Source organism: Canis aureus, chromosome X (genome assembly GCF_053574225.1).
Source record: "Canis aureus isolate CA01 chromosome X, VMU_Caureus_v.1.0, whole genome shotgun sequence".
In the NCBI taxonomy this organism is placed as follows: domain Eukaryota; kingdom Metazoa; phylum Chordata; class Mammalia; order Carnivora; family Canidae; genus Canis; species Canis aureus.
The window spans coordinates 40,053,044-40,078,448 of record NC_135649.1 but is presented as its reverse complement, the minus strand read 5'-3'; the positions used below and the strand labels follow the sequence as shown (position 1 = coordinate 40,078,448).

General features: G+C 40.2%; 1 protein-coding gene across 1 annotated transcript in view; it reads right to left on the bottom strand.

The window, feature by feature from the left end:
- The window catches only part of CHRDL1 (chordin like 1), a 127,944-nt gene extending 102,763 nt beyond the window's left edge, over window positions 1–25,181 (bottom strand). Inside the window, 3 exon segments of the mRNA XM_077889426.1 lie at window positions 21,231–21,379; window positions 25,014–25,129; window positions 25,131–25,181. Of these exon segments, the coding sequence (XP_077745552.1) occupies window positions 21,231–21,379; window positions 25,014–25,129; window positions 25,131–25,166 (301 nt within the window). The 5' untranslated portion in view covers window positions 25,167–25,181.
- Between the last annotated feature and the right edge of the window lie 224 nt (window positions 25,182–25,405).

The following is a 25,405-nucleotide window of genomic DNA, read 5'->3' as shown; positions in this document are numbered from 1 at the left end:
GAGGCACCGGGGTGGCTCAGCTGGTTAAGCCTCTGCCTTCCACTCAGGTCATGATCTTAGGGTCCTGGGATGGGGCCCTGAGTGGCTCCCCGCTCAGCAGGGAATCTGCTTCTCTCTCTCTCCCTCTGCCCCTACCCCTGTTTGTGCACACACACACTCTCTCTCTCAAATAAATAAAATCTTCTTTTTAGAAAACAAGCATAGAGAATAAAAAGTAAATCCATGGTTGAGAGAAATTATTTGCAAATCATATTTCTAATTAAAGGCTTTTATCTAGAATATGTAAAGAAATCTCAAAACTTAAGGATAAGGAAACAATCCAATTTTTAAAATGAGAATACAATTTGAAGGCATTTTACCATGGAGGATATACAGATATCAAACATATAGTTAATCAGCAGAGAAATGCAACTTGAAGCCACGATGTGATATCATCACCCACCTATCAGAATGGCTAAACTCAAAAAACCTAAACCATGCTAAGTACTGGTGAGGATGTGAAACAACTGGGACTCTCCTCATATTTGCTGGTGGAAATGCAAAACTGTAAAGCCACATGGAAACAAGCTGGCAGTTTCTTATGAAATTAAACATAACACTTACTTATTACACAACTCAACAATGTCACTCCTAGGTAAATAAAAACATATATGCAGTTCATGAAAACCCTGGCACTTTAGTCAGCTAATGCAGGTTTTAAAAACTGGTTAGTGAAATATTGTTGACACAGTGTCACTAAGCTGTATGCAAATTTCCCCCCAAAAAAACCCATATATTAACACAAAAACGTATACCTATGTGTTTAGAATGGCTCTTTTCATTATCCACAAAACCTAAAGCAACTAGAATGTCCTTCAACTCATGAATTTATAAACATCCACACAATGGAATATTAGCAATAAAAAGAAATGAAAGTCGGAAGCACACAAACATAGATGAATCTCAAAGGCATTATGCTAAATGAATAAAAGTCCGATTGAAAGTCCACATGTGGTATGATTCCACTTCTTTTGATTCTGGAAAAGGCAAAACTGCAGAGAGAGAAAACAGATCCATAGTTATCTAGGCCCAGGGAGGGGGGAAGAATCTTAACTACAAAGGGGCGCAGAGGAAATGTGGATGATGGAGCCATTTTTGTATCTTGATTATGGTGGTGCCTACCTGGCAGAATGCCTCTGTCAAAAGTCAGAAAACTTCACCCTACAAAAAGGGTGAATTTTGTTGCATGTAAGTCATACCTTAATAAAACAAAAGAAATATAGAGAGGAATGAGAAATCACATATTAATTCCACTATCAGAAGATCACCACTTTTAACATTTTCAGAAGATCACTCCTACTCTTTTTTCTTTTTTTTAGTTAATAGACTTTATTTCTTATACCAGTTTGAAGTCTACAAAAAAAATTGAGCAGAAAGTACAGAGGGTTCCCATATGGCCTCTCTTGACCCCACCCCCAACTCCCTTGTTATTAACATCTTACATTGACAGTGGTACCTTTGTTACAATTAATGAACCGCTAGTGATGCTAGTGATATATTAACTAAAGCACGTGGTTTATGTGAGCATGCACTTTGTTTTGCGTAGTTGTATGTGTTATGACAGATGCATGATGATATATAGCGACCTTTATGGTATCATACAGAATAGCTTCAGTGCCCTAAATATCCCCTGTATTCTGTCTGTTCATCTCCCCCATCCCCCCAACTCCTGAAAGTCAGTGATTTTTTTCTACTGTCTTTATAGTCTCACCTTTTCAAGATGTCATATGGTTGGAATCACCATATGACATATGGATGTGAAGTCTTTTTAACCTTGCTTCTTGCACTTAGAAATATGCATTTACAGTTCCTCCTTGTCTTTGCATTACTTAACAGCTCATTTATTTTGTCACTGAGTAATACTCTGTTGTATGGGCGTACAGCTTATTTACCAATTCACCTACTGAAGGGCATCCTGGTTGCTTCCAATTATTGGAAACTATGAATAAAGCTGCTATAAACATATGTGTACACGTTTCATGTGGACATGGTTCCAACTCATTTGGATAATGCCTAGGAGTATGGCTGCTAGATCACATAGTGAAGCAATGCTTTGCTTTGTAGGAAACTTTGAAACTGTCTTCCAAGGTGATTATACCATTTTACATTCCCACCAGCAATGAATGACAGGTCCTGCTGCTCCATATCCTTACAAGTATTTTTGGTGTTCTCTGTATTTCTGGTATCAGCCATTCTGATGGGTGTGCTGACTTAATTTGTAATTTCCTAATGACATATGATGGGGAGCATCTTTCCATATACTTATTTACCACCTGTATATCTTCTTTGGTGAGGTGTCTGTTTAGCTCTTCGTTTATTTATTAATTGGCTTGGTCATTTCCTTTTCTTTTTTGTGTGAGATTTAAGAGTTCTTTGCATATTTTAGACACAAGTCCTCTACCAGATACGTGTGTTGCTAGTATTTTCCCTCTGTCTGTGGCTTGTATTTCCATTTGCTCAACAGTGTCTTTTGCAGAGCAGAACTTATTACTTTTAATGAAGTCTGATTTATCAATTTTTTTCTGTCATGGAGTGTGCTTCCGGTGTTGCATTTAAAAGCTCACTACCAAACCCAAGGTCACCTAGATTTTCTCACATGTTATCTTTTAGAAGTTTTATATTTATGTATTTTATATTTAGACATTTGATCTATTTCAAGTTATTTTGGGGAAAGGTTTAAGGTTGGTGTCTACATTCATTTTTTTGCATGTGGGTATCTAGTTCTTCTGGTACCATTTGTTGAAAAGATTACCCTTTTTCCAATGAAATGTCACTGCTCCTTTTGTCAGAAATCAGTTGACTATATTTGTGTGGGTCTATTTCTGGCTATTACATACGAGTTGTGTAGTGTCAGTCCTCAAACTCATTGTTTTTCAATATTGTGTAGGAAACTCTGGGTCTTTTGCCTTCTCACTGAAACTTTACAATCACTTCATTTATTTCCACAAAGTAAATTGCTGGGATTGTGATTGGTATTATATAGAATCTACATATCAACTTGGGAAGAACTGGCATCTTGACCATATTGGGTCTTCCTATCCATGAATATGGCATATCTTTCCATTTATTTGATTTTTTTTCCTGATAATTTTATAGTTTTCCTTAGAGATCTTGTAAACATTTTACTAGATTTTACCTAAGTATTTTTTTGGTGCTAATGTAAATGGCATTGTGTTTTTAATTACAAATTCCAATAGTTCATTGCTGATATATAGGAAAGCAATTGACTTTTCCTTATTAACCTTGTATCCTTCAACTTTACTATGATTGCTTATTAATTTAAGGAGGGTTTTTTTTTGTTTTTTTATTTATTTATTTATGATAGTCACAGAGAGAGAAAGGGAGAGAGGCAGAGACATAGGCAGAGGGAGAGGCAGGCTCCATGCACCGGGAGGCTGATGTGGGATTTGATCCCGGGTCTCCAGGATCGCGCCCTGGGCCAAAGGCAGGCGCCAAACTGCTGCGCCACCCAGGGATCCCTAAGGAGGGTTTTTTATTGATTCCTTAGGACTTTTTACATAGATGATCATTTCATCTATAAACAAAGGTAGATTTATTTCTTCCTTCTAAACCTTTACACCCTTTGTTTCCATTTCCCATCTTATTGCATTAGCTAGGATTTCAAGTACAATGTTGAATTGGAGTGGTCAAAGGAGACATCATTGCCTTGTTCCTGATCTTAAGAGGAAAGCACCTAATTTTTCTCCATTGAGTGTGGTGTTAGTCATAGATTATTTTCATAGATGTGCTTTATGAAGTTGAAGAAATTTCCCTGTATTCCTGGTTTGCTGGATAGTGCTGGATTTCATCAAATGCCTTTTATTCATCTATTGATATAATCCTGTGATTTTTCTTCTTTAGCCTGTTAATGTGATAGGTTACATTAATTGAGTTTTGAATGCTGAAACAGCCTAGTATGCTTAAAAAAAACTCCATAACTTGTGGATTTTTCAAACATTGTTGGATTCAATTTGCTAATATTTTGCTGAGGATTTTTGCATAAGAGATATTGACCTGTAGTTTTCCTTTCTTGTGACATCTCTTCTTGATTTGAGTATTAGGTTAATGTTGGCCTCATAGAATGTGTTAAGTGGTATTCTTCCTGCTTCTATCTTTTATTTTTTATTTTTTTTTAAATAAATTTTTATTTATTTATGATAGTCACACAGAGAGAGAGAGGCAGAGACACAGGCAGAGGGAGAAGCAGGCCCCACGCACCGGGAGCCCGACATGGGACTCGATCCTGACCCAGGATCGTGCCCCGGGCCAAAGGCAGGCGCCAAACCGCTGCGCCACCCAGGGATCCCTGCTTCTATCTTTTAAACCAGACTGAAGAGTGTCAGTATTATTTCTTCCTTAGATATTTGGTCAATTTCATCAGCTCACCATCTGGGCCTGGTACTTTGTTTTGGAAGGTTACAAATTGTTGATTCAATTTATTTAATAGATATAAGCTATTCAGAGTATTTCTTCTTGTGTGAGTTTTGTTGAATTGTATCTTCCAAAGTATTGGTTCGTAGTTCCTAAGTCATCAAATTTGTGGACACAGAGTTGTTCATTATATTCCTTGATTATCCTTTTGATGTCAATGGGTCAACAGTGATGATGGCCTTTCTTTCATTTCTGATATTAGTAATTTCTGTCTTCTCCCTTTTTTCTTAATTAACCTGCTTAGAGATTTATTATATGGGTCTCTTCAAAAACCAGTTTTGGTTTCATTGATTTTTCTCTATTGTTTCCTCATTTCATTTTCACTGATTTCTGCTTTAATTTTTTTGACTTATTTTTCTCTGCTTACTTTGGATTTGATTTGCTCCTATTTTTCTAGGTAGGTGAAACTCAAATTGTTTACATTATATCTTTCTTTTTCTAATATATTAATTTTATGCTACAAATTTCCCCTAAGCACTGCTTTTGCTGCATCCTGTAAATTTTGATAAGCACAGAGCCTGACTTGGGGCTTAATTTCATAACCAGGAAATCATGGCCTGAGCAGAATGCAAGAGTTGGAAACTCAACTGACTGAGCCACCTAGGCACCCCAACCCATGTGCTCTTTTAAATTGTATTATTTAATCTCTAAATATTTGGGGATTTTATAGCTATCTTTCTGTTACTGAGTTCTAGTTTAGTTCCAGTGTGGTCTGAGAGGATACTTTGTATAATAATGTCTATTATATCTAATGTAGTAAGGTGTGTTTTATGACCCATGAATGTGGTCTATCTTGATGGATGATTCACATAAGCTTAAGGATAATGTGTATTCTACTGTTGTTGGATGAAATATTCTATAGAGGTCAATGATATCTGGTTGATTGATGGTGCTGTTCAGTTTAATTATATCCTTACTGATTTTCTGTCTTCTGGATCTGTTAATTATTAATAAAGAGATGTAAAAATCTCCAACTATAATAGTGGATTTGTGTTTCTCCTTGAAGCTCTGTTTTTTGCCACACATACTTTGATGCCCTGTTAAGTGCATACATGTAATTTTCCTTGCTCTGAAAGTCTACTTTATCTGTAATTAATATAGCTACTCCTACTTACTTTTGATTAGTGTCAGCATGCTATATCTTTCTCCATCTTTCTACTTTTAATCTACATAGACCTTTATATTTAAGGTGGGTTTCTTATAGACAACATTTAGTTGAGTCTTGATTTATTTTTTTTACCTACTACATTAGTCTCTTTTAATTGATATGTATAGACCATTCATATTTTTTTATTTTTTTAAATTTTTATTGATTTATTTGAGAGAAAGAGCATAAGCAGGGGGAGGGGCAGAGGGAGAGGGAGAAGCAGATTCCTCACTGAGAAGGGAGCCCAATATGGGGTTCCATCTCAGGACCCTAAGACCATGATATGATCTAAAGGCAGCTGCCCAACTGACTGAGCCACCCAGGCACCCCCACATTTCTTTTAAAGATGTATTTACCTGAGGAGGGGAGAGGCTGAGGCAGAGGGAGAGAGAGAATCTCAAGCAGACTCCCCACTGAGTATGGAGCCCGACACAAGGCTTGACCTAACAACTTTGAGATCATGACTTGAGCTGAACAAGAGTTGGACACTCAATCAACTGAGCCACCCAGGCACCCGCTGCTACAGCTTTTCGGATTTCTCACATTTCCTTTTAATTCATTTTTAAGTGTTTCCATCTCCCTGTTTCCATTCCCCATATATTTTTGCATATTATCCATTTTCACTATCAGAGTCCTAAGCATATTACTCAGTTATTACAAATTCCCAGTCTGATAGTTCCAAAGTAAATTCTATAATTGAGGCTGATTCTGATGCTTGACTTCTATCTTCACACTGTGTCTTTTGCCTTCTAACCTGCCTTTGCCTTTTTGTTGAAAGTCAGACATGATGTACCGAATAAAAGAAACTAAGTTAAATAAGCCTTTGGCATGAGGTTTTATGTTAACCTAGCTAGGAATTAGGGTACTTTTACTCTTTGTCATAGATGTGATATCAGAGCTAAAACTTGCTCTAATGTCCTTGTTTGTTTCCCTCTTATTGTTTTGGCTTCCCTAAATACTCTTTCTTAAATATTGTCTGAGGTGTGCAGTTCTTTAAGCTATAATCTCCTGTTACTATACAAGGGCCCTATTGATGTGGTGGCAAATTGTGGCAGGGGTTGGAGGGAGAAACATTCTACAATAATATGATCAGTTCTCAGTCTTTTACTGGGTCTGTGCTTCTGAGATGTGACCTCCAAAGTGCTGATTAGGTCTGCTCTCCTCCACTAGTGTAGATAAGACAGGAAGGCTAGTAGACTTGGGTATTTCCTTTCTCCCCAGCTGGTTAGACTGCAACAAAATGCAAATCAGTTAAACTCTAGTAAAATCATTTCCCTTGAGGGCAGGCGTCAATTAAGGAGAACTCAGAGCTTTGGGCTTATTTCAGAATGGTTACTTTTTCTCTCCTGCGTCTGGAGCAGCACTGAATTCTTCTCCAGTCTTCATCTTGAGAACCTGGATGAAACTCACAAAAAAGTTTTTCTCTCAAGGGAGTACATCAGCCTTCACCTTCCTCCTACTAGGATCCAACAGTGGTGATTGCATTCACCAGGCTTTTCAGATTTTAGAGTAAAAAACAGGGCAGTTTGCCCTATGATGTCAATGTTGTAATTGATTTATGAAAAGTTGTTCCTTCTGCTTTTTTTGTGTGGCAATGGGAATGATGACTTCTAAGCCCTTTACATTTCAGACCAGTAACCACAAGCTCATTTTCTGTGCATTTCGTGTAAAAAGGTTTTATCGCAAAATTAACAGCATATAGTAATGCATTTTTGTGAGCCATATTCTAAAATTAACATGAGTATTTTTGTGCCATTAAATATTCCCTTATACTTCCTGCTTAGTGTCATGACTCTACACCAACATAATTGAACCATGATTTATTTATTAACAAATCCCCTATTTGGGGATATTAGGTTGTCTCATTCTCTTTTTAAAAAACAAACTCCATGATAAATATCTTAGAATATAAAGTTCTATATGCAACACTGGTTATTTTCTTAATATAAATTCTTAGAAGTAGATTAGTCAAAGGTTTTGAGTGTATTCAAGTTCTTGACCTGTACTGTCAAACTGCCTTCCAGAAAAGCTATACTAATTTACCTTCCCACTTGCAGTACATGAGAATGCCCAACACTGGATGGTTTAATTGAATAAAACTCTGCCAATTTGGGTACTTGGGATGCCTCAATAATTTGGCTATTGTAAATAATTCTGAAATAACATGCAGTGCATGTATCCCTTTGAATTAGTGTTTTCATATTTTTTTTGGTAAATACTCAGTGTGATTACTGGATCATAGGGTAGTTCTATTTATAACTTTTTTGAGGAACCTCCATATTGTTTTCTACAAGTGGCTGCACCAGTTTGCATTTCCACTAACAACACGTGAGGGTTCCTTTTTCTTAACACTCTTGCCAATACTTGTTCCTTGTGTTCTTGATTTATGTCTTTCTCACAGGTATGAGGTACTATCGTAGTTTTGGTTTGCATTTCCCTGTTGACAAATGACGTTGAGCATCATTTCATGTATTTGCTGGCCATCTGGATGTCTTCTCTGGAGAAATATCTGTTCATGTCTTCTGCCCACTTTTAATTAGATTATTTGTTTTTTGGCTGTTGAGTTGTATCAGTTCTTTATATATTTTGAATACTAACCCTTTATCAGATATGTCATTTGCCAATGTCTTCCCCTATTCAGTAGGCTGCCTTTTAGTTTTGTTGATTGTTTCCTTCACCGTGTAGACAATTCTTACTTGGTTTAGTTCCAATAGTTTGTGGTATACATATACAATGAAATATTATTCAGAAGGAACAAAGAATGAAATTTTGCCATGTGTAACAACATGGATGGAGCTAGAAAGTATAATGCTAAGCAAAGTAAGAGAAAGACAAAGACCATGTGATTTCACTGGTATGCGAAATTTAAGAAACAAAACAAATGAACAAAGGGGAAAAAAGAGAGAGTCAAACAAAAAAACAGACCCTTACTATACAGAACAAACTGATGGTTGCCAGAGGGGAGGTGTGTTTGGGGATGGGTGAAATGGATGAAGGGGATTAAAGAGTATACTTATCATGATGAGCACTGAGTAATGTACAGAATTGTTGAATCACTATATTACACACCTGAAACTAATATAATATTGTATATGTTAACTATACTAGAATCATCATTAAAAATTTAATCAAAATTAAAGTGAAACTGCCAATTTGGTACTGGAAAACAGAACCAGTATTTTCCTTTATCAGGAAGTTGAATATATATTCATTTTTAATAAGTATTTTATTTCCCCTTTTGTAATATTACTATTATTATTGTTATATTAATCTACATTTCTGAGCTAAGGGTAGGTGTTCAAAACCATTTATATTTTGAGAATTTTTTAAAGATTTCATTTATTTATTCATGAGAGACACAGAGAGAAGGCAGAGACATAGCCAGACGGAGAAGCAGGTTCCTCGCAGGAAGCCCAATGTGGGACTCTATCCTGGATACCCTGAGCCAAAGGCAGACACTCAACCACTGAGCCACCCAGGTGTCCTACTCAAAACCATTTATTAACTGGAAGAACTCAGAAAATCAAAATTACTTTTTAGGCAGAACTTGCATGCTTTTTAGCCAAGTCTTAGAAATACAATTTTCTTGGTATAGACACAAATTAAGACTCTTGGTCCACAATATTCTAGAATGGAGTAGAAGTATTTTAAATATGTTAACAATTCCAGCATCTTCAACTGATGAGAAGTGATCATGAGTTTTCCAAAACAATATCTAAATGAGGCATCTTTTGCTACCTCCCACATGTGGGTGAGAGGCGAGTGACTTTGTCTACAGTAAATTTATAATCTCACTCTCAAACACCTAGGTGATTTGCATTTCACATATACAATTTATCTAGACACTTCAGAAAGAATATGGGTATACACTTAGAAGCAAATCCATGAAGGGGGTTATTCAAGGGACATTAGTACTTTAGCATAAATAGTTCTACTCGTATGGGCCTGCAGCCACTAAGACATAAATGGAGCTAAGCTACAAGTTAGTTTGTTGATTTAAATCCATATTGCAGCCAAGAGACAGAAGTAGAGATGGAAGGCACAGAGACACAGATGTCCGGGAAAAAAAATCCATATTGCAAAGTAAGATGAAACCTTGTGCATTATGCATTTAATTCCAGATTATTGTACTTGCTTGAATTAGCTCCCTCAGAGGTTGATGTTATTTTTTTTTAATTTATTTTTTTATTGGTGTTCAATTTACTAACATACAGAATAACACCCAGTGCCCGTCACCCATTCACTCCCACCCCCCGCCCTCCTCCCCTTCTACCACCCCTAGTTCGTTTCCCAGAGTTAGCAGTCTTTACGTTCTGTCTCCCTTTCTGATATTTCCCACACATTTCTTCTCCCTTCCCTTATTTTCCCTTTCACTATTATTTATATTCCCCAAATGAATGAGAACATATAATGTTTGTCCTTCTCCGACTGACTTACTTCACTCAGCATAATACCCTCCAGTTCCATCCACGTTGAAGCAAATGGTGGGTATTTGTCATTTCTAATAGCTGAGTAATATTCCATTGTATACATAAACCACATCTTCTTTATCCATTCATCTTTCGTTGGACACCGAGGCTCCTTCCACAGTTTGGCTATCGTGGCCATTGCTGCTAGAAACATCGGGGTGCAGGTGTCCTGAGTTTCATTGCATTTGTATCTTTGGGGTAAATCCCCAACAGTGCAATTGCTGGGTCGTAGGGCAGGTCTATTTTTAACTGTTTGAGGAACCTCCACACAGTTTTCCAGAGTGGCTGCACCAGTTCACATTCCCACCAACAGTGTAAGAGGGTTCCCTTTTCTCCGCATCCTCTCCAACATTTGTTGTTTCCTGCCTTGTTAATTTTCCCCATTCTCACTGGTGTGAGGTGGTATCTCATTGTAGTTTTGATTTGTATTTCCCTGATGGCAAGTGATGCAGAGCATTTTCTCATATGCATGTTGGCCATGTCTATGTCTTGATGTTAAATCTACCTATTTAAAATATGAAAGGGGATGAGCTTTCACTATCTGCTATGTGTCTGTATGGTTGGGTGATTTACCCCTTAATAGATGAAAGAAAAAAAAGGGATAAATAAAAGATCAAGGCCTATGACAGATTCAGGAAACACTAAAATAAGACAAGCCATCAGAGTGTGGGTTTCAAGTGTATTTACATATTTTTAAAACTCACATCCAAATTATTGAAAAGTTTTAGCTTGCAGGAAAGTCTGTTTCCAAAGGAACAGTATTCACTTGTGCTACAGGAGGGTATCCTTTATATAATAAGCAAGTTGCCATCTCATTTCCAAAATATCTTTAAAAAAAAATATCTTTAAGGTGGGTTATTTCACAGGCACTATTATTAAAATGGATCCTTTCAATATACCAGAGCTCGTATATTCATGAAATCCATAGATCTATCAAAAATAACTTATTTCAGTCAACAGATTCCACTTTCCCCAAAGTCAGTCGCTAAAGAGTGTTGCTGGGAGGCACCTGGGTGGCTCAGCGGTTAAGTGTCTGCCTTTGGCTCAGGTCATGATCCTGGAGTCCTGGGATTGAGTCCCACATCAGGATCCCTGCAGGGAGCTTGCTTCTTCTTCTTTTTTTTTTTTTTTTTTTTGGAGCTTGCTTCTTCTGCCTATGTCTCTGCCTCTCTCTCTGTTTCTCTCGCAAATAAATAAATAAAATCTTTAAGAAATTAAATAAAATGAATAGCATTGTTGGACAACATGTGAAAACTAATCAATCTGAATTTTCCTGCTCTAAATGTGGCTCAAAGTCTAAGAGGTAGCTGGTAAATATAAAAGCAGCCAGGGAACCCAGCCCTAAACAACAGAATCAGATGAGAAGGGTCATAACAGCAAGAGCAAAAACAGCAACTAGTATTTGCTGAACACCTGCCTATAAGCCAGGCTCAGTTCTAAGGGTTTCACATTGACAAATTCACTAAATTCCCACAATTCCATAAGGTAGGTTCCATTATTAGTCTCATTTTACAGACAAGGAATCTGAGGAAGAGAGAGATTTGGTAATGTACCCAAGTTAATGTGACTGGTCAGGGGATGGGGCTGGGATTCAAACCTAAGTAGTATGGCTTCAGACCCAAGGGCTGCAACCACTAGAAGATTCTGCCTTTCCAGCGACATACTTGTCAGGTACAGGTCACCCACTTTGAGAAATTGGAAAAGGCTTCTACACATTCTTGCCTGATGTTTTTTCAAATTAACCTTCCACCAGACCTTTGAAAAAGCTCTGATCACCTTTTAAAGAATCAGGTGTTGGCCACAGTAAAGTCAAGTCATAATCAGACTGTATAAAACAGTACAGCTGGCAGGCTTTATTATGCATTTTTTGTATCTAGCACTGGGATAAAGGCACAAACTATAAAATAGTACCCAAGCTTGTTTTGTTCTTTACAGTCCACATATGAGTAAAACCACATGGTATTTATCTTTCTCTGTCTGATTTATTTCACTTAGCATAATGCCCTCTAGGTCCAACTATGTTGTTGCAATTGGCAAGATTTCATTCTTTTTTTTTTTATGGATGAGTAATATTCCACTGTGTGTGTCTGTGTGTGTCCCACATTTCTTTATCCATTCATCTACACTTGGGTTGCTTCCATATCTTGGCTATTGTAAATAATGCTGTGATAAACATAGGGGTAGGTATATCTTTTTGAATTAGCGCTATCATTTTCATTGGTCCTATTATCTCAGCAATTTGTCCAGTTATGCCCCAGATAGAAACCCACAAACTATTGGAAGGAGCAAATTCAGGAATTGGAGGCAGACAGGAAGTGGAACAGTAATGCCACTGGAGTTACTAAACAAAGTTTCTACAATTACCAACACTGATTTTTTAAAAGCACATAATGAGAGTAAACATTATAATCTTTAAGACATGTTTTACCATGGGTGTCTAGGATTGAGCAGTTGGCACAATCCCAGCCGACTGCTCGATGAGTGCGCTGAACCATTATCAATTTTAAGAAACTATGGTCAAGTCCATTTCAACACATGCTTCTAAGTCTGAACTTTTACAAAATTTTGGCGTTAGCTCATGGGAGAATTTAATGACTTGCACACATAATCGACCACGCCTAAAATCCCAGTGTATCATTTTGGACAAGAAGCACATGTGAGCTGATTTTATTAAAACAACAATGACTCGCCAACTTCTACACGACACAGGCAAGAAAAAGTAAGCTTATCACTTGCCAGTAGCTGACAGATACCAGCTGGAGAATGCATGACTTACCACTAATTAATGATATCTGTGAGTAGAACTTGGTCCTAAAGGAACTGCAACTAACATTTGAGATGGACCTTCAACCTGCATCATCAGAGCTAATTTTCAAATGGTGTGGCTGGCCCTAATCAGCAGTGGCAATCCCTGCTACTTTAGGGGCCCCGGTTAACAGATATAATGATGATTAAAAGTGAACAACAGAGATGTGCCACTATGCCATCAATATTTTGCCCAATTGTTACTGTCTAGCACCCAGAGCTAGGTTGTAAGGTTGATAACTTCATCGCCAGGCTAAAAGCAAGAAAACATTCTTAGGAACTGTTTTTGATAAGAGCTATTACTGTAGACACATCATCATGCAAGTATTGCAATAATATTTATTTTATTATGACACATACAGCCAGTGAAATGAGCGATGAATCTTTGCTGTTCCTTACACAAGTGGACAAATCAAGTAACCCAATTCCTTTTTAATTATTTTTTAAGAGACTACTATAGACTATAATAAGGCAGAAAAAAATAAAAGCATAACTACTTCTGTTATTCATCAAACTTGAAGCAGAGTAGAGGAAGGGCAAGACACCATAGCATCGTTAAAGATGTAAAAGTCTCCTATTTCCCTGGCAACTGGGTTTTTGGGATTGAAATCTCTATCAGGTTTCCTCATGGCTTTAAGACTTCATTTCCAGGTTTATGGAAGCTAGTGAAAAAGAAAAGCCAGGAAAAAGCCAAAATCTCCATCCTGTACGTGCAGCTTATTCCTCTGTATTGGTCTTATTTACCTTACTCCTACTTATTAGATCATTTGGCCCCAATTAATTCAAATTAATATATATTGAGCAGCCTAAACCCATCATGGCCCTTCCACTATCTGCCTTGTGGCTAGTTCAATTTTCTACTAGCAGGTGGGCAAACTCAATGAGAAGAGGAGAGTCCATATTTCGAAGAGGTCTGACAGTGAGCAAGGCCACACCACTGGCTCAGATGAGAATTTGAGATTTTCCATGAAATCTCAACTTACTGGGCTCTTCTAGGACCTTCCCTGCCATTAGCATGGATAACTGGGAGTTGGTGGTATTCTCATCAGGCCTCATGATGAGGCCATGTGGAGATCTTTTACAGAAAGGCTGTTAGACTGGTAAAATGTGACCTGATTATTTTTCTGGCTAAAAATCATCTCTTACATGTCATCTGGCACAGAACTTTGGGTAAAAATCAAAGCTTTTGTTTGGACAAACAAGTTGTCCTTCCTATCAGCACCTTGGTGGCAGCGCAAGTCTCTGCTAAAGGAGGCTTGCCTTCTATCCATTATGGTCAAGAATTCAAGATGCGCTCTCGACCTTTTTTCACAACGGGATCAACTTTGCCTGCCCTGCAACAGATAATCGAGAAAATCCAGCTTTCACTTCAAACCACATAGGATCTATCACCATTGCAAGTGCATTTCAGAGAATAGATTGTGAATTGACTTAATAAACCAAGCTGATTCTGAAGCAGGGCTTCATTTCTGTAAAATGATGTATATGTATGATAATATGTATAAATGAGCATGAAGAAAAAAGACTAGAAGCATATATACTAATTAGCTATGGTCTTCCTTACACACTGAGATTACCAGTGATTTTTGTTTTCTTATATTTTTGTCTTTTGATTGTTTAACAGCGAGCATCTATTTCATTTTTTTTATTATCTTTTGGAGGCAACTTAGCTTTCTTTCTGGGCATGTTTTAAAATCATTAAAAAATAATTTTGATATAAAGCTTGCTTAGGGTGTCTGATAATTGACAACCTAGCCTACGTCGAGATCCTCTGAAGTTAAAAGGATCTGGACCACACTGCCTTAGCACTTACAGAAGGACTTTTATTGAGTTATGATTTACTACTTGCCCTCTTCCTTTACAGAGTCAATAAAGAAAGGCCATTCTTTCTTCTCTGAAACCAAGGTTACTGATGGTATCCTTGTACTATTCAAACGTGCCTTATGCAAACATCCCATGATTGATATTGCCTGAGTGGGTGGGAGGTAGGGACCAGTCCCTGTAGATGAAACTGTCATTTCCTCTTGCCAGCCAACCCAAACTGCCTCTTTTTATCTTTTCAGAAGCACAAGCCAAATTTAGAGTGTGAATACCATAGTGCACCAAACCAGGTGCTAAAAACATCTACACTTTCTACTTTCTTCAGATGTGCTCTATTTTATTTCATCTTTAAAACTGTTAGCTTGCAGCTATTCTTTCACATACAACCTGTATCTAAATCTTTTTTAGAAGCAGGCAGCCTATAAAGCTTACGGGAATAATACCCTTTGCAATAACCTCGTGACAATGATAAAAGTCCAGGTGTGCTCCAAGGACCTAAAGGCAGGGCTTCAACTTCCCTTACTCCACTTCCTCAGTGCCTACTCTGGTGTCTTTTACTCTGCTGTCCAGAAAGCAAGAACCCTCACTTATAAGTAGAAAATTCTTAGCTCAGAGAGCCTGAATGACTCAACCAATACCACATAGCAAGCAACAGAAATGACCAGGTCTCCTGACTTTAAAGTCAGGACAGCCTTCTTCCCATCGGACTATGAGGACATTCCAATCCTACTGAGAAGTCAGGGAAATCTAAGAAGCACGGACATAAAGGCACATATTTTTACCCTTCCTCACAAATTTGCTTTGGCTTAGCTTATTTAGTTTCCTGAATAACGTTTGTGTGAGTCCCTTTTAATTCCCACATAGTAAAATAAATAAAATAATAATAATAATAATAATAATAATAATAATAATAATAATTCCCACAGTATACTGCCTCTCAAGAATTCTGGTCACGAAGTTCTCTCTTCATACACTTGGATCATCCATTATGTGTTAAGGGGCTGCCATAAGCAAAGGAATGGGCTTCTATTCAAGAGAATGAACTGGCTGCCCCCAGAGACCTGCTAGAACCAAAGTGGGGTTGTGAACCCAACACTGATTTTGAAGACCTGGGTTTTAGTTCTAGTCCTGGCTCGGACTTGTTGTCTGTCTTTGTCAAGGCACTTGACCTCACTGGGTTTCAAATCTCTTACTGAAAAATTAAGAGCATAATATCATTTGGCTTGCAAGAGAGTTCCACTACTGGTTACTGCTCATTCAAGACTAACTACATGCCAGCCCCTGTGGCAAGGCACTTGGCACACACAATACCAATGATTTTGCTAGTGACCATGTTCATGGTTGTCAAGCTATAATTTCCCCTACTTGTGCTGATAAGGAAACTAAAGCTGGAGAACTTAGGTAACATTCTCAAAGCCCATAAGAAAGCCATGGAGAAAAAAGGAAAAGAAAGAAAAGAAAAGAAAGAAAAGAAAAGAAAAGAAAAGAAAAGAAAAGAAAAGAAAAGAGAAAGAAAAGAAAGAAAGAAAAGAAAGAGAAAGAAAGAAAGAAAGAAAGAAAGAAAGAAAGAAAGAAAGCCAGCCAGCCAGCCATGGAGCTGGGGGTTGGGATCTAAGCTGACTCCAGAGCCTCTACACCCCACCCCGGTGGCACTCCCAACATAAAGAATAATTAAGAATGTACTTTGCAAAGCGTTAAGGTATCCAAAGTTAAGGTGCTTTCCCTTTCATCTGCTCCCACCTACAAAAGCCTCCAAGAGGCAAAGATATCTAACTCTTTTGCTTGCTTCTTTCTACTGTCCGAAAATCACCTCAAATCTCCAAGTGAGAATCTGGAAAAGGAAAACTCAAGCCTCTCTGGTTGGTTTTCACAACAGAGAAGCTCTGGGTAGGTTCACATAAAAGGCCCATTTTCGGCCAAATGTGAATGTTGGATGCTTTTTTCCTGAAGAGAAAAAAATGAGTGAGATTCTAGTCCCTTGGAAGATCCAGCTAAGTCACCTTATACAGCAGGAACAGACTCCATGAAATAACACGGACAATCCCTCTCCCCAGAACCTTTGCCAGTCCTGGCACAGGCTGGTCCTTTGGAAATACATCACTGAACATTCCCAACAACTCACTTCTTCCACCTCACTTTGATTGATCGCTCATTACCCACGTTAGAACTGCCAAAAGAGGCAAACTCTTCAGCTCGTTTGTCCCATATTTGCATGAGTTATTATGCGCTGAATGTTCCGCTCCTTTGAACTTCAAAAGAGCTTCCTGGCCTCTTTGACTGCAACTTTAACAACAGAGCATAATGCAGTTACAGAAAGACTTTTTCCCCCTGGCTGCAGACCTCAAACCTTGCTGATTCTGGACACAGACTTTTCGATAAACCACACACGGCTCCGTCATCCATTGCAATAAACCATCAGGATTCTCTGGGTTCCTGAACCCATCTTGTCTCCTGAGAGAGCAACATAACTACAGCTAATTAGCCACTAGCAAGTGGCAGCATCCAGCCCTCCCTTTCCTGGTGAAATAGCTTTCTGCAAATATGGCCTTTTCTCCAGACCTCTTTAGACTCCTCTATACCAATGGAGTGAGCATCTTTTTTTTTTTTTTTTGAGTGAGCATCTTTAACCAAAGGCACGACTCCTCCTTCCACCCTGATGCCCTAGACAGGAGGGCGCAAGCAGGCTGCAGAGCATCTGAATTGATACAGAAGCTTATACTGAAACCAACCCATGAAGAGTCAAAAGCCTTGGCTTCCTTGTGTACAATGGCATCAGGCAGCAAGGAGAGATGTGAGGGTTTACAGCCCTTACACTTTATGTTTCCTGGAATTATTGCAGATTTTTATCCATGTTTTAAAAGTCATGCTTGCCAACTGTGGAAATTCCAGAATGAACAGAAGCACAAGGATGAGCAAAAAGAAGTCATGAACCTTCCACCCACAGATTTAAAAAAAGTCAGCTCCCCATAGCACACCATAGATGACTATACATTTCAGGTGGAATGGAGAACTATGGGTAAAACCCCACATTATGGAAGCAGTAGTAAAAAAATATAATAGAGTAAGTGGTAAAGACCTCCCTGGGAATAAGAAGAGATTCAGAAGCCATAATGGAAATACATAACCGTCCTGACTACACAAAAACTTAAAACCTCCATTTGGGAAAATCCAAATTAAAGTTTAAAGCAAACGGCAGAGGGGAAAAATAGTATTTTAAATACCAAAGGTTGGGATGCCTGGGTGGCTCGGTGGTTGAATGCCTGCCTTTAGCTCAGGGCATGATCCTGGAGTCCTGGGATCAAGTCCCACATTGGGCTTCTCACTGGGCCTAGGCCTCTGCCTCTCTCCATATCTCTCATTAATGGATAAATAAAAAATCTTTTTTTTAAAAAAAAGTAAATACCAAAAGTCACTAACAAGGTTCGAAATAACAACATGTTAATAAATAAGTTTTTCCCAACCACTAAAGTCAAGCAACCTAACTGCAAAATAGGTTGCTCACTGAAGAAATACGATTGGATGGAAAACTAAATGCAAAGATACTCTAGTAATAGGAAAAGTATCACAGCAAAACTGAAATCTAATTCCCCCTATTAAATGGGCCCCAAGATACAAAGATTAATTGTAATTTTTGGTGAAGGAATTAAAAAAGGACACTCATACACAGACAGTGGAAGTGTGACCTGACGTCAACTTTTTTTGAAGGACAATTTGATGGCACTTTACCAAGGTGAAAACCAAACAGCCACTCTGACAAAACAATTCCTCGCAAATACTGGCCTAAGTGCCCTAAGGTGTTCATCAATGCCTTAGTTGTGAGAGCAAAGCCTGGAAACAACCTCAATATATACAACTAGCGACTGGTTAATTAAACTGTGGCATGCTTATACAACCAGATAGCACGTATGCATGAGAAAGAATATGGCACCATTATGTGGCAAGGTTCTGACACGGAAGGATGTCGTAGACCGTACCTGAAGAAAAGGTTACAGAACACTACATATCATACCCCATCTTTGGAAAAGGAAAAACCCTACAAACATGTATGTGTATTTTTATGACACAGAGAGAAAGAAGAGTTTGGAAGAATACATAGCAAATTATTAGTCATGGCTACCCTTGGGAAGTGTGTTGATAGCTGAGGGACACGCATTCTTCATAAAGCCCAGATACTCTCAGATCATTTTGCATAAGTATTATTAATTTTAAAATTTAAGAAATACAAGACGCCTAGGTGGCTCAAAGGTTGGGTGTCTGCCTTCGGCTCAGGGCGTGATCCTGGAGTCCGGGGATCGAGTCCCGCATTGGGCTCCCTGTATGGAACCTGCTTTTCCCTCTCTCTGCCTGTGTCTCTGCCTCTCTCTCTCTCTGTGTCTCTCATGAATAAATAAATAAAATCTTTTAAAAAATAAAATTCAAGAAATTTAAAAAGGAGTTAATTTGGCACTTAGCAGGGCTCTCAAATTTGTAATATGTGATGTTTTTAATGGTAGCATGGTAGTACATTACATGGATCTTTTATGTAACCATTCCCCACTAGACTGACATTTCCATTGCTTCTAATGTCTCATTGTTAGAGCTGCAGTACAATCTCCGTGCATGCATTGTGTGTGTGTATGATTGTGTGTGTGTGTATCAAGGCAACATACAGACATCATATGCTTTGAGATTTCCCTTTTAGTGGAGATAACTTAGCACATGTCCTTGAGACAGCTTGGGCATGGCCACACAGAATGGCACTTTGTGGCCCTGAATGAGCTGTTCATTCAGGGAATAATTATGCCCTTAGCCTCATCATCTGACTGTGAACTTGAGCCACTAGAACAGAACTGGGGCCCTAGGCCACCTTCTATATAATTATTTTGACACCAACTGAGTAACAAAAGGGCTTGGGACAAATTCATAGGTAGCAGGACACTTTAGAAAGTGATAGCTTGGAGCCTGTAAATGCTTTTGAAGTCCTATTTTTCTTCGGTTTGTCGGTTAAGCTCAAAGTTGCATGGACTGCATTCCTCAGTTCTTCATACATATGGAAGACTTCCCAGAAGAGATGGCTTGTAAGAGTTGCAAGCTTCCCCGTGATGCCATCAGAAATAGGTCATAAGGAAAGTTTCTTCAGAAGAAAGCAAGGATCTTTGGCCCAGATGGCTTGTAAGCAGAGCTGAGAATGGATGGACAATGTTTCTATCACAGCCTCTCAAAGAAGAGCTTCCTGATAGAAGGAGGTCAATTTGAGGAAGAGAGGAGAGAGAAAGAGGAAGGGAGACTGATGCAGGTTTCCTTGCCAATAATTGTACCCTGCCAAATTTCCTTCCCATTGCTCTAGATACCACCATAGGTCATTCATTCATAGGAACCCCATCAAGAGCACCCCTTCTCCCAGGCAGAAGACAGAGATTACTATGAAAAGCACTGCGGGTCAGAAAGACACCTAATGGTGGTATGAATCCGGCACCAATTTTCCTGCCGCCAAGCCTCATGCCTGCAACATTCAACTTCTGCTGATAATGGAGAGAAATGTTTAAGTGATGGGCTTCAGATGCTGCTTTAGCTCCGACCAAGAAGATTTTCCCAGTTCCTCCTCATGAATAAGTTCAGTGGAGCAGAGAATGAATGCCCCTCTTGGACCAGCTCCATTTTGAGCTTCTTTTGATGCAGCCAAAGACGGGAACTGGAGCTGTCGCTTTTCCTTCCAGTTTAGAGCAAGTGTCCACCCCCAGAGAGGGCTGCAAGTGGCCCCAAGAAGGTGAGGCTCGTCCTTTAAGCAGAAAGCTCCTAACCAGAGCAGCAATGTCAACGATTACGCATAAATCTCCCAAATGTGGCGGCCAGGAGGCTTAATTATCCCCCCACCCCCCTGGCCTTGCTGCCACTCAGCTTTCTCCAATGTGTTAGCCCATCACACGGATCGCTGACTTTCTAGAAATATTCCCTGGCTTTGCGGGGACGTTCTTTCAATAAACGGCATCCAATTTGTTCACGGTCCCTGGAATCTCAATTTCCTCAAAGGATTTCTCATCTGAATCCAGTTCATGTGAAGATTTTTTTCCTTCTTTATTTTGTGGCATAAGGGAATAGGCAGAGCCTGCTTGACTTTTTCTTTTTCTTTTTTTTTTCTTTTCTGAGTCTTTTTTTTTTTTTCATAAACTAAAAACCTTTGCTGAAGAGTCTGAAATTTGGGAAAAAATCCAGCTCATCTGTCAGATATTTCTAGAGTTACGTAAAATGGAATGATATTTGTACAGTTTAGAACAGGAAAAGGAAAATAGGCTAATGTGTCATGTGTTCTAGGAGATGAAAACTATATGATAATCAGAAAAACAGCCCCAAATTGAGTTGGCCCGATTCAAAGCTCTTATTCTTTTATCAACTCGTGCATAAACCAGTAACATTGACTTTCTCCTCCTAGAATAATGGTATGGCCACATTTGAGCTAAATCACCATCCCTACAGATTATAACCACATTTTCATAGAAATTACAAGAAAGTATCCTGTTTTTCAAACTCAAGATACTTACGTTTCACTTGCTCTGTTTTGCTTCCTTCTAGGAAAAGAAAGAACAGCAACAAGGAGAAGATGTATTTCATGCCTTCCATTTTCCACTTTTTTCTCATCCTGTCCACTGTAAAAGGCCACTTAAAACTTTCAGGGCCCGGTGTATTCAAGCTGCTGGGAAAAAAGCAGAAAAAAAGAGACTTAGGTCCTCTGAAACTGACTGAAGATCACCAATGCTTATGCTTTTAACTTGTCAGGGGGAAAAATATGCTGGAGAATTTATGCACGTGTAAGCACTGTTTTCCTGTGTAAGAAAGAGAACTTGCCTCTCCTGTCTTGCAAAGTTTGGGGGGAAATTCAAGCAGATGAGCATGCATTCTTATCCACTGCTAAGGCTAAAATCCTTACAAGCAAGTCGTAGGAAAATAAAAATGAATATTGAAATCATCCTTTCTAACAGAATTAGAGTTGATTTCTCAAGAGATTTTCTTTGGGAGAAAAGGAAAATGGGTTTGCAAAATGGCTCCTTTGGTAACTAAGACAAAAATAATAGGCATGGGACCCAAATACTTCCTGAAATGAAAAGTTAACTCATCTCAGCTTCAAGACTACTGCTATGATTAATCCTTCAGGGGTGAGGCATAAATCGGTCAATGTTTCTCCTGTGTCTTCTATGAGATCTTTAAAGATCCGCAGTTTGGTTACTTTTGATGGAAAAGATGGATGTTATTAGCAAATGGATACAATTAAACACTTTGATGGTTCAGACATACCGCTCTCACATGAAATCTACTGAGAAATGGAAATTTCCAGTGGGCCATTTTTAAAAGACATTAGGCAAATTTAAATAGACAATGTGTTCACACTCCACCACCATGCCAAAGACCATCAAAACAGCGACCACTCTTAAAAGTTTGATATTTGCATTTCTAGTTGAAGGGGTGGAAATCTTCAACCTTTTGAGCCTTAGAACATAGAAAGATTGCTAGCTCAGGTCCCGCCACAGGTCATTTCCATAGACTTCAGAGTCTGCAACACCCTTCCAACAGATGATCTGAAAATATTTAAACGTTCAAGAAACACCACCTTTTAATTCGGGGTTAACCCCAGATGGGAAGAGAACACACTGATTGCCCTTTTTATGATTTTATTTATTTATTTGAGAGCAAAAGCAGGGGGAGAAGAAGCAGGCTCCCCGCTGAGCAGGGAGCCCAACTCACAGCTGCATCCCAGGATCCCTAACCTAAGCTGAAGGCAGACACTCAATCGCTCAATCGATTGAGCCACCCAGGTGCCTCGCATTGATATCTTCTGAGGAGCCAACCTAAATCTTAAGAATAAAGATCTGACAGAAATGCAAGATGATCATTCTGGAAAACTGAATTGTCTTTGGGCCGTGATGTGGATGCCATAGCTCCTACTTCGAACGTTACTAACTTGTCTGGATAACTGGAAAGCCATTGTTTGAAACTACGGCTACGCAGCCAAAGAAAAACTGATCATACAGAATCACGTGCCACGATTGATTTGTGGAACCCGCCTGTCTTCTCTACCTCCTTCCCAAGATTGTGATCCAGCTTCAATCACTCAGAATGTCTCTGTCCTCTGAGGGTGACCAGGTTCCCTTGAAGCAAATAATTTCCATGAACAGTTTAACACAGCTGCCCACCCCAGTGAGGCTCTTTCTGAGCCTCATTTAATAAGCTTATCTCCCAAGCCTTCGAACCAGAAAGATTTTTCTAACTGCTGAAATCCAATTTATCACAATCACATATGGATCTCAGGGAGTAGTTCTCAAACTGCAATTTGCGGGTCTCCCCAAGCAAGAACCAACAGGGTTGTTTTTCTTGTACAATGGCTGGGCAATTTGGCGAACAGTAGCATTGCTTCATAACTCAAGCTGGCAAGAAAACGGCTCTCAGGATTTTTTTGCTTTTCTTGGGTCCCAACTAATGTAATGAGCAAATAGAAAAGTTGGTGACGAGAGAGCAATTAATCTCTTTTGGCGTTCCTGTCATCTATGTGGCCTCCCAGGCTGTGACGGAGAACATCAGAAAATGAATCGCTTTATAAATATTCACTTTTGATTTACAAGATCTGAAGTCCTGTCTTTGTATTCCGTGCAGAAATATAAACTGAGGAGAATTCTCTCCCTAGGACCCCCCCCCCCGCCCCGCCCCATTCAATTTCTCTTGATCCCTTTAACTTTTTCTTTTGGGGGAGGGAGGTTCTTCAGACATTTGTTGGGCAGAAAGCAATAAACCTAAGCAAGCATTGCTCAGCAAACATGCCGACTCTTATACTTGCAAAGAGCCAAAGTGTCCTTAATTTTTCAAATTATACTTTGACCCAGTTAACTGGAGTTATTTCTGCATTAACTCTCTGCTTCACACAGGCTGTTGTGCCATTGAACTTGCACTGACTCTTCTACAGTTTACTTAGAAACATAGCCACCTACATGTTTTGGGGGATCCAGGCCCCCTCCCCCAGAAGAAAGCAAGTAAGAAAACAAAATCCTGCAACTAACACTGGGGAGGAGTGTGGGAAGGCAGAGGCTTTGCAAGAGAACAAGAAACATGTCAGAACCTAAAGAAGTGTAATCCATTAAGGTACCTCCATGAAACAAGCATTCACATAATTCATTTGCATCAAGCAAAGGGACCAAAGGCTCCTTGCGGGGCTGGGACTGCTAGGCCATCAGGGCCATCAAGTTGTCAGAAGTCCAGACCTTCTTAGAAGAGGTCTCCTGGATAGAAGAGAACCAAAGAGGCATTCCCAAAGGAAGGCTAAGGGATGGGCACATCAGCCAGTTCTTCTTGGTCCACAGTGTCTCTTTAATCCTCCTGAGAGGCCTGACTGACCTTGTAAATTCACATTCACTGTCTCCTGTGGTACAGCCCCCTGGTACAGAGCATTCTCTCTGGGACAAACAAGAAGACCCTGGGGTCTCGGGCCCCCGTCCATCTGCTGAAATCCTCTCCCCACTCCACCACCCAACAAGAAAAGCTCAGCTCACTGGTGGTGGTGGGTTTCCACCAAAAAATGCAACCCTATCTAGCCCAGGGTGTTTGTGTCTCAGAGTCAATGCCTTCACTGCTGCTTATGATTGACAAACAATGCCTTGCATTTGACTTGCAAAACACCTTGCTATATCCATCATTTCATTTTATGCCCCACAACAACTCCACCTTCAAAATGGGCACCCTGGAGCTCGGAGAACTCAACTGCCCACTCTCACAGAGTTAGTGGCAGGGCCAGCAGGGAGGGTCTGGAAGGCAGGCTTTCCAGGCCCTAATCTCTGGCAGTACTCCCTTGCTTCCTGAGCCTAGCGTCTCAAGTTCTGACCCCAGAGGTCTGGGCCGGAAAATGAGACATACCCAGAGGACAGAGAAGCCTCTCGCCCGACTGCCCTGTTTCATTAACTTTAGCACATATTAATCACCCGCTGGTCCAGGACACTTCAGCAAGCCAGAAAAAAAGGCTCCGGACACGGGCAGTAACTAAGAGGACTGCGGAACCCAATGGGTGGCTACCCAAATGGCCTCCCCTGGGCGCCAGAGCATGAAGATAAGTAAGCCCAGCGAGGAGCGGCAAGTGATGAGTTCGAATCCGGGGTCCCTAATCTGCGTGGGTCCGTAGCCGGCGAGCCCACCTCCAGCCCGGCGCCAGCAACTGGACCCCAGAGCGAGTTGGGGCACCCCGGGAGGACCGTCCAGGGGCGGCTTGGGCCAACAGAAGTCACCCCACCTGTGCAAAGCATGGAAAGGAAGGCAGGGAGAGCGGGCATCAGGCACTGCTCACTGACCTGGCCACTGGCCTGCTCCGTCTTCCACGCGTGCACACGCTCCGAGCTCCCCGGGGCGCTCCTCCGAAGTCTGGGGCTTGCAGGTTGTGGCGAGAGCTAGAGTGCGCACGAGGGGGGGAGGGGGGACTCAGAAGTGGGTGGGAGGAAAAACATCACCGCCCTCACACCACGAGGGAGCAGCGGCTCGCTCGGCTCCTGGAGGCAGAGCCAAGGCGCGGGCGCGGCGGCGGCCCGGGGCCACCTGCCCGCCCGCCGCCCGCCGCTCGCTCCCCACTTGGCCGGAAAGGCCGGCCGCCCTGGCGCAGGCGGGAAGTCCGCGGGCACGCAGCCGCCGCCAGCCCGCACCCCGTCCCCACCCCGGCACGGCCGCTTTATTCCTGCTCCCCAGGCCC